Source organism: Globicephala melas, chromosome 2 (assembly GCF_963455315.2).
Source record: "Globicephala melas chromosome 2, mGloMel1.2, whole genome shotgun sequence".
Classification (NCBI taxonomy): Eukaryota; Metazoa; Chordata; class Mammalia; order Artiodactyla; family Delphinidae; genus Globicephala; species Globicephala melas.
The window spans coordinates 17,328,775-17,342,445 of NC_083315.2; the positions used below are offsets into that span (position 1 = coordinate 17,328,775).

The window sequence follows — 13,671 nt, forward strand, 5'->3', positions numbered from 1 at the left end:
AGCCCAGGAGATGAGGGCCCTTTTGGGGTGAGTGATGTGGACAGAGAAGCCTCCGGACCCCTGGTCTCTTCTTCCCTCTGGCCTCGTGTTCAGACTCATGGTAGCAGATCATGACAAAGCCCACTGCCGCCTAAGTGGTGGTCAGCAATCTTTGCTTATTTTCTGCCCTTTTTCAAAAAGGGTTTGCAACAAAACCAACGGCCCCCGCTCGATGAAACAAAATTCATTTGGTTTATCGTCTCGGAGTTGATAGATTTGACTTCCTTAGCAGAAAACCTGAGGAGCCCGGGTCCACCTCTCCTTCCTTTTAGTGAGATACCTGGGATCCGCTCACCTCTGAGCTGCCTTTGGTCTAACTGACTCCAGGGAAAGGAGATGGGTGTGGTGCTTGAGTCACACAGACTATTGCTACATTATATAATGTTGTTTTATAATGTATAGTTACATATACATATTTATAAGACTATCTGTAGTCCTAATGGCCTGAGAGAGGTGGTAACAGGGGGACCAGGTTTTCTGAGGGACAGTTGAGCGACTGCACCTCCATCCTTAGCTGTGTGAGGGCCTTGGGGTTGCCACCTGCACCCTCTCCTGACCTGAGACTTCTCCCTGCGGACACACGCTCCCTCTGGTCCTTGTGAGATGTGCTGGAGCAGAGGCCAGTTCATTTAGACAAGATTGCTTCATCGGGCATATTCTCACCTCTGTGCTGACCCACATCTATTTCTCCACCTCTTCTCTGTGTGACTCAAACTGTCAGTTTTAATCAACAAATCCTCTGTGATTTAGGCTCCCACAACATTCAGTACTGTCTCTCTTCTCACTGTCAGTTGAGATAAATAACCTGTGAGTTTTGGCATTTGCAGCGGGCCTCCTGGTCAGTGAGAAAATTAACAAATCTGTCCATCTTCGCTTTTCTCCTTTCCCACACCTTGTAGGCATATAAGAACCAAAGACGTGTTATCTCCCTGGCTTGCTATACACCTCTCGTTACTAATCTTGAGGTGACAGAGTTTGGATTTAGTGGCAGGATAAGGGTTGCTATGGCAACCAGCTGATGCTCGGCCCTCCCTGGGAGGGCGTTTTGGACAGGTCTTTGCAAAGCCTGCCCTTTGGGTGGGGACCACGACCATAATGGTGCACACGACCCACCCAGGGATCTAGTGCCCTTTGTGCCTTCAAAGCACCATACAAATATTGATGAGTGTCCCTCTGGAAGAAGGAGCAAAGCCTCATTGTGTAATCTGGGAAGTAAGAACCAGGCTAGTTTGGAAGTCAGCTTGAATTTGGACTTCTCTCTGGGATCGAGGTACACACGGTCAGGACTCAAGCAGAACATTCGCCTTGTTGAAATGGTCCATAGTGCAAAGGGCAACAACGGAAATATTACATCGCTCTCTGTATGATTATTCTTTTATTTATTCTAGTGTATCGGTTCCTCCCATTCCGAATTTCCCGGCTACTCCGGGCAGCCTGGGCCTTCCAGTGGACTCATTAATTAGGTCCTTCTCTCTTTCCTGTCCCCTCTCTCCTCAGGTGTTCAAATAAACAATCAATCACCCACTTCCGTGTCTGCACAGACAGAGATGAGGAAACTTTCAACTTTCTCTAAATATGGAAAAAAAAATTACATCTGTTGGTAGACTAAAAAAACCGAGCTAGGAGAGTTTTCACAGGAATACTACAGACACACAGAGAACAGGAAGAGATACGCCTTTTATTAGAAGTCTCATATGTACAGGGAAAGCTGTTTCTCACAGCACAGGGGAGGCTGTGAGGAAGAGCAACTGTCGTCGGAGGTCACCATGCTTACACTGGTCACATTTCAACATCGCTATGTTCCGTGAACAAACAGAACCATTACACAGAAATGCGAAAGAGACGTAGGTACGGGGATGAACCCCTCACATATTTTCTAAAAAGAAGTGGACACAAAAATACAATGTGCCGGTAAAAATAAAAAATAGAAAATAGGCGTATCGGTACATGTCTTTTTTTTTCTTTTTTGTTAACACACAGTATGCTGAAATTTCATCTCAAGCTTTTCTCACATCGGGATTTGCAGGCACTTTAGCAATCCAGCCACGGTTTACAACAGCCACGGTTCAGACCAACAAATGAGAAGACGGGAACACGGGAGTAACCCAGGTCCTCGTGACCCGCACGTACATGAACGTATTGACACCAGGGCAATCTTCTGTTCTCCCTGTTTGGGGACACCAGAATGTTCTGTGGCATGTGGAACAGCCTTTCTTCTTATTTACCTTTTCTATTTCATGGCAGAATTATCTTGAAACCTGGATGACATCCCCAGGCAGAGAGACAGCAGGTGGATGAACAGACAACCGTCCATTGAGACCGACTTTAAAAACCAGAGAAAGCAGGTGAGGTTCTGGAATCCCGAAGTGAGTGTCCGACTGATCTCTGCTCCATGCTAGGCCCTTCCTGCCAACTCATCAAACAGAAACTAATTTACAAAGAATGGCTGGGATGTACTGGGCCAGACGCTCATCCTGGGAGAATTCTTTCTTTCCTTACCTACCACCCACCGTGTCATGACACACACTGGGCCGGCGGGTGGGCGGCCCCCTGCCCCACCAGGGCTGACGCCTGTCTCCCCTGTTCCCCACGCAGAGCCATGACTCAACACACATGTGAGGGTCAGGACTGAGAGCAAGGGTATTTATACACACAGACAGAATAATCACTTTATTGGTAACACTGAGTTATAAGGCAGTTACAAAAGGACCCCCCCCGATAAACAGACGGTGTTGGAATATGGCTTAGCTCCTTTTAGATGAAGGAACTTTCTTGTCGCAAGGGGCTGAGAGAGAAAAGGGAGACCATACTGGTTACAAAGGATTAAAAATGACTGTGCCGGGAAGCACCACGGAGTCCCAATTTCTGGTGTGTGTCACCCACTTTCATCCACCAGAGATGGAGATGTCACCTCACCTAAGAAACTTAAAGGGAAAAAAGAGGGTCCAGCGTCACCCTTGACTTCAGGGTAATCTGTTGCCACAAGCTGTAGGGGGCGGTAACACGAAGCCACGACGTCTCCCGGGCTGGGCCAGATTCCCAGTACCTGAGAGATGCAGAGCGTACGATGCCTCGAACAGGTGATTGTCAGATGGCGGGAAGTCCTTCCATGAAACAGACACTTGGGACACAGTGGCAAAGACATTAAGGCCTTCCATCGAATAGCCCACACTGCTTAAAGGCACTAATACCAGCAACAGAAATATTCCCTACTACCACCGAGGTTTCAAAAAAACTCCCAAAATACAAGTCTTCATAGGAAAATGTCCTTTATTGCATGACACGAAGAGTCTGTTCTTCTCCTTCTCAGGAATAGAAGGGTCTCCCTTTCTCAGGAGTCTGGAGTCTGTTCAGCCTGGCGACCTGAGAAGGGGAGGGGGGGACGTCCTGCCGGAAGGGCCCCTTGGGGGGGATGTGACTGGGGTCCTGGACTTTTTTATATGAGTCATAGTTGTTGAGCCCCTCGGGGGGAGGGGGCTGCTTCTTCATCTGCTGCTCTTTCCGCCTCTGCTCCTGGCGGAGGAGCTCCTGGGTCTCCAGCATGACCCTGGCGTTGAAGCCGTGCCCGCCCAGGTAGCCGTTCCGGGAGCCTTGGTAGCTGGAATACCTGGGGTTCTCCTTGGCACTCTGGAAGCCTTCCCCAGGGGAATAGTTTTGCTCCCAAGAATCCTGGGAGACGGAGCTGGCGTTTTTCCTGCTTTGCCTAGAAAGCAAAGCCCAAAGGTGAGTGTGAGGGTTGGGAAAAGAGGAGGGAGAGAGATGGAAGGAAGGAGTGAGGGGGCAGGGCTGAGCCAAAATAGCATTGCTATATCCCAACAAACATTACAAGAAGTCCCATACATACGAACCTTCAAGTTGTGTACTTTCAATCATGCGAACGTGCGTTCGCATGTCCAATCACGGAAAGTTACTTCACGTGTCTGGCGTACATTGTCATGTGCGTGCATCCTCCACAAATGTTTGCGCTTTTGTGTACTTTACTGTACAGTACTGGGTAGAGTACAGTAGTGCAGTACCTTCATTTCAGGCCCAGGATGTCCGGAAGCAAGCGGAAAAGCAGCAGTGATGTAGCTGGTACTACTGTACTTTTCAAGTACTGTACTGTAAGGTTAAACGTGTTTTCTTTATTTTGGGGGTTGGTTTGTTTTTTTTATGTATTATTTGTGTGGAAAGTATTATAAAACGATTACAGTACAGTACTATCTAGATGACTGTGTGAGTTGGGTACCTAGGGTAACTTTGTCGGACTTACGAACATGCTCTCGGAACGGAACTTGTTCGAATGTAGGGGACTTAACTGTATTTGGTTCCAGTCACGTGCCAGACACTGTGACAGGGGAGGGAGCATGAAAACATGACTGTCCCTGGCAAGTCCAAGTCTGAGACAAGTCGGCACAAACAGTGGCTACACAGGAGAGACAGCTAACAGATTCCGCGGCTACTCAGATACAGGGTCCTCCTCCCGTGTCTGGGCGGTGCTCTCTGTTCTGCTCAGGGTGACAGCGTCTCCCGCAGTTTAGACTCACTGGCAGAACGCTGTTAGGGGCGTTAGCGACTTGGCAGCTTCTACGCCAGCAATAATGTCTCGCTTTACAACATTACAATTCAATTCTAAACAAGCCAAACAAATATTTTACACAGCTACCACCATCATGCCAGAGACGCCAGCTAATATGAAGTACGTGTGACGGATTCCGATTTGAGTTCAGTTACGAAAGCTTTAAGTCTAGACTGCTTTAGGATTAAAAATGCAACAGGCGGTCCCTTAAAGCCCCGGCTTTTGAGTTGTATATGCCAGCAACTGACACCCTTCGGAATACAAGCTCATCAAGATTGCAGAGCCTGGACGTGTGCGGAGGAAGCACTATTTTCCTACCCACGGTATCCTTCCCCAAGCCCAGGGTAACTTCCTCAACTCATTTTCTGTCACCCCAGGATGGGGAAATGAATCAGAGTCCTATAGAAATTTCAGCTTCTTATCCCTTCTGCAATAAAGTTGCGCATCATTTTCAGGAAACATGATCGTTTTGAAACATCTTTAATTTACTATCAAGTCTCTAGACGCTTTTATGAATTTACAATACGATTGGCTATGATAAAGTAAAACAATTTTGTGCCAGGAAGGAAGACATGCCCTAATTTTTTTGCCTTAAAAATGGAAGAGAAGGAGCGAGAATTGAGCCGTAAAACAAAAAAATATATTGCTCCATTTATCAATAAGAAAATCATTCTCATCAACACACACAACATGACAGAGTGTTCAGAAAGACTGGGAGAGGAAAAATAAGGTCTGTGCAGCACTGGGTCTCCCACAGGAATGAAGCCATTTGCATTCCTGAACATTCAGAAGTGCTGTCAATGTGGCTTGGGATAAAATCTGCCCATTTTCCATATGACCTAAAATGTAGTCAAGGGTATTTTCAATAAGGAAGATGAACCACTGTCCAGAATCCTCCCTGGATATGACTCTGATTAACTGAACAGTCTACAGTGTATCCATCCTTTTAACGGGAATCGGGCCATGTGTACCATCCGCCCAGGCAAGAATCCTTATATTTGATGGACTAGTTTATTTGCCTAAAGCACTGATTACCTTCACTTAAAGAGTCATAAATTAATCTGCTCAGAGCAATGAGTGATGGAGAGTGCCAGCATGAAACCAAGGGATTTGACATCAATCATGAAACTTTAATTAAAACAACAAACTTGTTACTGATGTTATAGCAACAACGTGGGATTCCCTCCCAGGTTAGTTATCAGTTTAAGGATAACCGGAAATAGGCTTCTTCATCCTTGGTCCACGGGGATCCACTAGCCCTGTCCATCCCCGTCTCCAACTCCATGATGCCGGAGGCTTTGCTCCACGTAAGCACGTACCGGAAGTTGCATTTTGAATCAGTCCAGGAAAACAGAGTCTTTTTGTATTCAAACACACTGAGAATTCACTAACGGTCTGTTCAGGATGGAAATTATGACGATGTGGGAGAAAGAATTTCTTGAAGCTAAAATTTTCTTCAAATTAAGCAGTTTAGAGAGAAGGAAGAAAACCTCCCTGAGGTTCGAAGTAAGACACTTGAGGAAAGTACATACACACAGATATGTACACATGGATGCATGGACACACGTACACACACATACACACACACACACATGCTTCCTCAGAAAGGAAGCTAGCGTAGCAACAAGCTCTTGATTAAAGAAGAGGACAAGGATGAGCAGGTTGTAGAGAAACACAAGAAAGCAGCAGACAGAGAGTCTCCTCCCTTGGAAGATGAGGCACGCAGGCGCGGAGCACAGTGTGAGAGAGGCTGGGCGTCCCGCGGACACAGATCCAGCCCTGGGTCTGCGCGTGTGGCTGTGTGAGCCTGGGAGGGTTATCCTCCCTGGGCCCAAGGTGCATCGTCTGTGAAACCGGCATAATCTCTAATCTCATAGGGTTCTGGGGAGAAATAAATGAAATCACAGACGTAAAATGCTCACAAAAGTGTGGCATATAGTACATGGTTCACTATTGGGTGACTTTCAAGTGACTTTGTCTCCAATAATTAGGCTCTGGGTTTGGGAGGGCATCTTTCTGACCAAGGGAAAAAAATAAACAAAAGTTCAGCTTTCTGTCTTTTGTCTGAAGGGTTGGTAGAGATCAGGGAGCAGAGAAAGGCACCAAAGACTATCTGGAGAACCCTCACTCGGGGAAGCAACTCACAAACATGTCCCAGAGTTAGAATCAGAAGCAAGCTTCCCACTGTCCCAGCTTTGCTCAAAGGCCACGAATAACCACAGGAGCAACAAAGCATCATTCCTTCCAATGAATGTCTTTACAGTCAACACGCAGGTTTGTTGGGTCCTGGAATGCGCTCACTGGAGACGCGTGAGTCGACCCAAAGCACGGACCCTGGTGTGGCAATAACTCCCTCTTAGTGATGATGCCTGAAGACCACTGTCATGTACAGGACACCCAGCAAAGCCCCAGCGCCTGAGGAAAGCCGTCAGTCACTGCGCTGAGGAGGACACGCAGGGATGAAGAAAGACAGACCACAGCTGACAAGGTGAGAGGCAGTCGAGACACGTAATAAACGGGCCTGTGGGGGAGACTGAGTCAGGGCGTGGAGACACAGCCGGGAAGCAAGGTGGATGAGCAAGAAGCCACCAATGGCAGGAGGAAAGATGCAGAGGAAAGGTAAAGAAAAGCATTCAACAAAGAATCTTGAGTATGTTTTTCTATCAGTGACTATGACCCAACATACTTTTCTACTAGATTTAGAGCTGCCTTTTGGATACGAAGGAACTAAGCTAGGCATTTTTAAAAGGATTTAAAAAGAGAAAGTAAAACAGAAAAAAGAAAACTAACTTAGGAATACAAAAATAAAAAAGAAATCCTCCTCTGATTGAGAATTAAGCGTGTGGCCACTCGTGTCCCCTTCCCTCGATCTCGTGTTACCACCTGGCCAGTGTTTCTTACTGACATTTCACGGTGCAACCTGAATTCTGCCTATAGGTTTCCTTAATCACAGTGAGAATTTACAAACCCCTCTGGTGCGTATACATCCCTCTAATTCAAACCACCTCACCTAGTGCGCCTGATACAGTCTCGACCATTTGTTTTCTTTTATGCTCCACTTTGCAACTGAACCCTTTGTGTGTGCGTGAAATCGTTTTGGTATCAAATGCCGCAGCAACTTGCTCGGACCAAAGTCCACTAATTGTCCACATCCGAAGAGCTGAGGTCAAGTGTCTGAAGAATATCACATGTCAGAAACGGGGATTCGCCTCCAGCTCGTGCGGGTCACAGCCCCCGTCCGATCTCCAGCCTCTGGCTGAGTGAGGTTCCCTGCAAGGAACCAAGCTGTGTACAAGGCCCTGCATTCCTAATTCCCTCATTCAGAGATGCACGTTGGGGAATTACAGTTGACCCTTGAACCGCATGGGTTTCGACTGCACGGATCCACTTGTACATGGATATTTTCCAAGAGTAAGTACCTCAGGACGACAGGGTCTGTGGTTGGTTGAACCCATGGACACAGAGGAGTCGTGGATGGAACCATGGATACGGAGGGCTGACAATAAGTTATATGCAAATTAACTCCCCAACTGTACTCTAAAAGAAGTGAATGTGATGTACAGGCCGACCAGCCCCACTCACCTAAACTCACACAGCTCTTTAATTTTAAGATTTCTACTTTTCTCCTATCCGCACAGAATAAAATGGCTAATAGTAAGGGAGTTATAAATGACCAGAGGGAAAGTTCTGGTTCTTTAGGGAAACACTAACTGACAGCAATAGTCCCAGCAGCGGCAAGCCGCTGGTCCATGGAATTCCAGGTGCCTCTGCCTGTGCTTCAGGGGGAGAGGAGGGAGAGAAGCACAGAGGACGGGAGAGCTGGAGAGGGTTAGGGGTGGAGATGGAGAGGGGGCGCCAGGATGAAAGGATCCGTTTGGAGAACTGAGCGACTTTGGAAGGTGAGCAGGAGTAATCCGGTGCACCTGCCTCTCTCTGGTCCTCTTCCCGAGGATGGGGCCCCAGAGTCTCTCCTCCCACCAGGCTCTCCCGCCCCTATCCCCCCTCCTTCCCTTCCCTAGTCCTGGCCATTCCCCATCTCACTTTCTTCTTACACACACTTTATGAGAGCTCTCCTCCATTTCTTACAAATAGTGTCAAACACAACTAAAGTATAAGAAGCCAAACATTTTGCCAATAAGATAAGATCACAGCCCCTGCGCGGACACCACCATCTGCGTGGGCGTGATGCACAATGGCCACTGCGTGGCTGGGACAGCAAGGCCACATCAGGCGTGTCAGGTCATCCCCATCATCACGCTCGTCTTTCTGACGGAAGGCAAGCTGACAGGCTGCAAGAAGGGAACTTACACAGCAGAAGCTTTTTGCGTAATCCTTGAAGTGTTGCCCATTTGATGCTCCGGGGTGATTCAGGTGGTGGCCTCCCCCCAGGTGCTAAGGGCAGCAGAGCACAGAGACCTTTATGTCCATATCTGCTCACGTTCCAAAAGTGAGCACCAAAGCCCTCGGTGGCAATGAGCATTACAAGATAGTGGTTTAGCGTCGGGGCTGGGCAGGGTGGGGTTTGAATTCTGGTGGAATTACGTACTAGTGTGGGACCTTGAGGGGCGTACCTTAATTTCTCTGAGTTGTTTCCTTGTAAGACGTGCTCTCCAAGGTCTTGTCTAGACCTAAACTTCAATGACTCTTGCCTAGAGTGGGCTAAATAACTGTTAGTTATGCTCCCATGTAAAAGAAAGGATACTTCCGTACTCAAAGGAGACACAGCTTTATGGATTGAGAGAGGACAGCTGAGTGATCGAGTTCCCACACTAGGCAGTGCCCCTCCTGGTACAGAGCTGCACTCACACCACGTGGGCGTGGCTGACCCGGGTCAGTGCAGTGAAGTCCCCCGGGCCGGTTATGGTGGTTATTTAACACTAAAAGGACTCCCCTTTATTAGAATCAGGATCACTTTCATATCAGTCGGTCAACTTTGCCCCATCCCAGCACTCTTTTCCCCCAAATTCAAAATGGTCTACTTGATATAAACATGGTAAGTAGACCGTTTTCCACCCAAAATGATTTTGTCACCTGGTTTTGAAATCGTGTTCCGTACAAACGCCTGTAAGAATTGTGATGATAGGCGTGACTTCTTTGGGGAAGTTTGGAAAGCTGAATGGTTTTAAACACTTTCATTATTTACAATACTTAGACGGAAAATGGCTATTTCAATGCCTTAGGGCGCTGTTACCTGAGGGCTCTCAGGCCTTTGGCAGAGAAGCCCTGGGGCAGAGGGGCCTCCACGTGGGGAGCCCGGCAGGGAAACTCTTCTGGCTCAGCCATCAGCTAGGCAAGTGGACATCCCGGGACTCTCCGAGGTTCAACACTGAGCAGAAGCAAGGATGGCAGGACGGCAAGAGAGGCAGGTTTGGGACCACTGATCCCCCTTAGATACAGTGCCTGGAGCATTTAGCCCCTATCCTTTTGGAGAAGTCTGGATTTACAAGATATCATTTATCCTAGTTACCCCTGAGCTGAGCAAAGTTCTCTTTCCATTTCTCAGTTGAGGAATCTGTCTCCAGCCCCATGGGAGGTCGCAGAACCAACACGGTAAGTCCCCTACGAACCTCCAAGTTGCGAAGATGTGAACCTGCATCTGGTTCCAGCAAGGAACCAGAACCTGTGCCGTCAACGACAGGCGTGAGGGACATGGCAGCTCGCCCTCCGTCTCCTATCGCTGACGATCCTTCAGCTCTACCGCCTCCCACCTCCTCTCCCTCCTCCAGTCCGTACCTCTTCTTGCCTGTTCACCCGATGCCAGCTCCTGGATGCCAGCTGCTGTACGACTGTACTTTTCAAGGTACTATACTGTAAGATTAAAGATGTTTATTTTTTGTCTTTTAGGTATTATGTGTGTGAAAAGTATTCTAAACCTATTACAGTGCAGTACTGTGTAGCTGATTGTGTTAGTTGGGTACCTAGGCTAACTTTGTTGGACTTATGAACAAATTGGACTTACAAACGTGCTCTCAGAACGGAACTCGTTCATACGTAGGGGACTCACTGTACCAGAACCCAGGTCTGACCCCTAAGCCCAGTCCTCGTGGATCAAGCCACTTCAGGTCCAGTGAGGGAGCTGTCTGGTGAAGGTGTGGGCATCTCCTAAAACACCTCCCTCCGGGTCTCCCTGCCACGTGGTAAGGTGGCCTCTGAGTAAGCGATGATTCCCACCATCTACGTGCAGTTCTTCGTTATTGGAGAAAGTGCACTGGGGAGGAGGGATTTCCCAAGGGACAAGGACAGGGAGGATGGCGACACGCGTGGGGTGCGCATGGGGTGCTCGTACCGGGGCAGGGAGCTGTACTGGCGCTGGGCCTGCTGGAAGCTCTCACGTTCTTCCTGCCGTTGCCGCTGCATCTGCACCTCCACCGACACCGAGTGCCGGCCGCTCTGCGCCGACGGTCTGGAGTTGGGCTGCAGGGGGAAAACGCAACACGAGTCACGAGAAAGGAATTACGAATATCACAGGACCGGTGACTGTTTCCATTCTCATAGACTGACTTAGAAACAATTTTCAACTTCCGTGAATTTCTTAAAAATCAAGTGCAATTTTCTCAGGAGGCATCTCACTGATCTCGTGAGCCCCAAATACCCCATCATCCTAAATTTTAATTACGGCTTTAGAATGGTTTAAAATTGAGACGTCCACCTTTCTAGTCTGCCTAAGTGAGGTTTGGTAAATACTGACATTAGACACTAGTTTACATCCCTTGTATATACAACAAATACAGGGGAGTAAGGCTGCTCAGAAATCTAGAAGTCAATGCCAAAAAATATAAAATTTTGCTACAATAATTCACAACAGTGGGAAAGTCCAAGGTTACACACTTGAAAGTTGGCCATGCTGGTGAACCTTTTCGGTAGTTATGTATTTTACTCTAGCAGTAGGATACAATGTAGCTGATTCCCCTTTTATTAAAGGCTGACAGCTAAATTTTGAACCCAAATTAGTTGAAACTAGGCAGTGTTCACCACGTACAGGTCCTCCAATCCACGGATGGCAGCCACATGCGAACAGAAACACTTATCAGAAGAATGAATCTGCAAGCTAACAGCTACTGGAATTGGTTATGAAATAACACATTTTGCCTTAGTTATGAGGATATAGCATTTTTACCTAGGTTAATTACACGCTACAGAGAAATTTTCCATCCTCTGGCTAAAACTTTGGTCAGCAGGTCATCTGCTCATTGCTGCCACTGACCAAAACCAGATATTGGGTGACATATGATGCTGGGCCCCTGTGGATGCTTTAGCTTCTCACCATCAGCGTTTAGCTCACCTTCGAGATCTGGCCTTTTGAAAGTAGCTCCACTCAAAATAGACAAGGATGCCTCTAACTTTACAAAACAGCAGACAATGGTTGATCACAGCATCAATGGCAGTCACTCTTAAGTACTCCTTTTCAGTGCTCGCCGACCTCTGCCCCCTTTGTGTTATGCAACATTGCGCAATAGGCTTATTCTGAACGAAGACTGTCTCTTATAAACAAGTTATTGATTTTCTTTTAGAGTTGAAAGCCAATGAGAGACCTGGGCTCAATAATCATTTTCTGAAATCATATGAGTCTCAGCCTTCGTTTGGAGCGCGGTAAGATAACACGTGGTTTGTTCCTTAAAGAGTGGCTCCTCTGGTTGGCTTTTGTGTGAAGAGAAAGAAAGCAATCTCTATTGTCCCCTTTCTGCCTAGCTAGCATAGCCCATTGTTGGTAAGCAATGATGAGGCACTGTGCAGGACAAAATTTCAAAGCATACGTACATCATCAGCGAGCATATTAAAAATATCCCGATACAAAAATAATGGGCGAAGAGGTTAGGCTTTACAATACCCCGGTCTCTACGAGTGGATGTTTATAACCACACGCCTTGGAACAAACGTGTGTTTGGAGACCCACTCCACAACACCGTTCAAAGAAAACACATTGCCGAGTGAGCTCTGCTTATACAAACAGAGCATGAAGCAATTGTTCATCGACAACATTAAGCAGACAGTTTCTTCCATGACCCTTGATGAGGCTGGCCCCGAAGAGCACTGAGCTGACCTATTATCGGTGGGGAGCCTGGGGAAGGGCCACTGGACGGGGAAAGTGAAGCAAGGAAATACGCCTTCGAAAAGAACCCCATTTTCCTTTCCTTTACAGCCCGTCTAAGCTACACACATGTGTCAAACAGTCTTGAAAGGCCTGGCATGCTGCTGCAGGATTTAGTAACCAGCTTTTCAAGCTCCCGCCGTTCTGTGACACGCTGCTTGTGGAGCTGTGAAAAGAAAATGCAAGGTCTTGTAGAAAGGTGTTTCTCCCAGAGGCCTGAAAATTTGATTCTGACGGAGGAAAAAAAAAAAAAAAAGTTGAAGGGCTTTTGCTTCTGCTACTGTGCGTTTTCTGATTTTCTGATACTGTTTATCAGTGGCACATCTGGTGGATCTGGATGAACCCCAGTAATGAAATTATCATGGGATCTGAAGACTTAGAATGAGGGAATGAGTTTGGAATCAGCAAACTGACATATTTCATTCTGTTTGCTCACTCTGATGAAATACAAACCTCAGCCTTACTATTAATATTTTACTCTCTTTCTCTTTTCAGAGCATGCAAAAGAGTAGGTTATTAGAAAGAATCACTGGGACTTCCCTGGTGACGCAGTGGTTAAGAATCTGCCTGCCAGTGCAGGGTACACAGGTTCGATCCCTGGTCAGGGGAGAGCCCACATGGCGCGGAGCAACAAAGCCCGTGCGCCACAACTACTGAGCCTGTGCTCTAGAGCCTGCACACCTCGACGAAGAGTAGCCCCCGCTCGCTGCAACTAGAGAAAGCCAGAAAGCCCGGGTGCAGCAACGAAGCCACCACACAGCCAAAAAAAAGAAAAAAAAGAAAAGAAAGAAAGAATCACCCTTAGTTTCAGGATGAAAGTTGACTGGGCTGCAGATTTCAAGGAAGATTGTGTGCATGACGCGTCCAGAGGAACAATGAGAGAAGGTCGTCCTGGCAAGTTTTCTACTTGGCCTGAATCAAAAATAACCTGATTCATGATTTCAATGAAGATCTCATAAAAACGTAAATTGTGGGAACAGTCTTA

The 13,671-nt window shown here is 47.3% G+C and overlaps 1 protein-coding gene across 21 annotated transcripts in view; it reads right to left on the reverse strand.

The window, feature by feature from the left end:
• Positions 1 to 1,707: 1,707 nt before the first annotated feature.
• Positions 1,708 to 13,671, reverse strand: part of PARD3 (par-3 family cell polarity regulator) — a 639,757-nt gene continuing 627,793 nt past the window's right edge. For all 21 annotated transcript variants that reach the window (XM_060293163.2, XM_060293165.2, XM_060293169.2 and 18 more), the window contains 2 exons: positions 10,884 to 11,011; positions 1,708 to 3,742 (listed from right to left, as the gene is read on the reverse strand). In XM_060293163.2, coding sequence (XP_060149146.1) covers positions 3,346 to 3,742; positions 10,884 to 11,011 — 525 coding nt within the window. In that variant the 3' untranslated portion in view covers positions 1,708 to 3,345. The remainder of the gene's footprint in view (positions 3,743 to 10,883; positions 11,012 to 13,671) is intronic.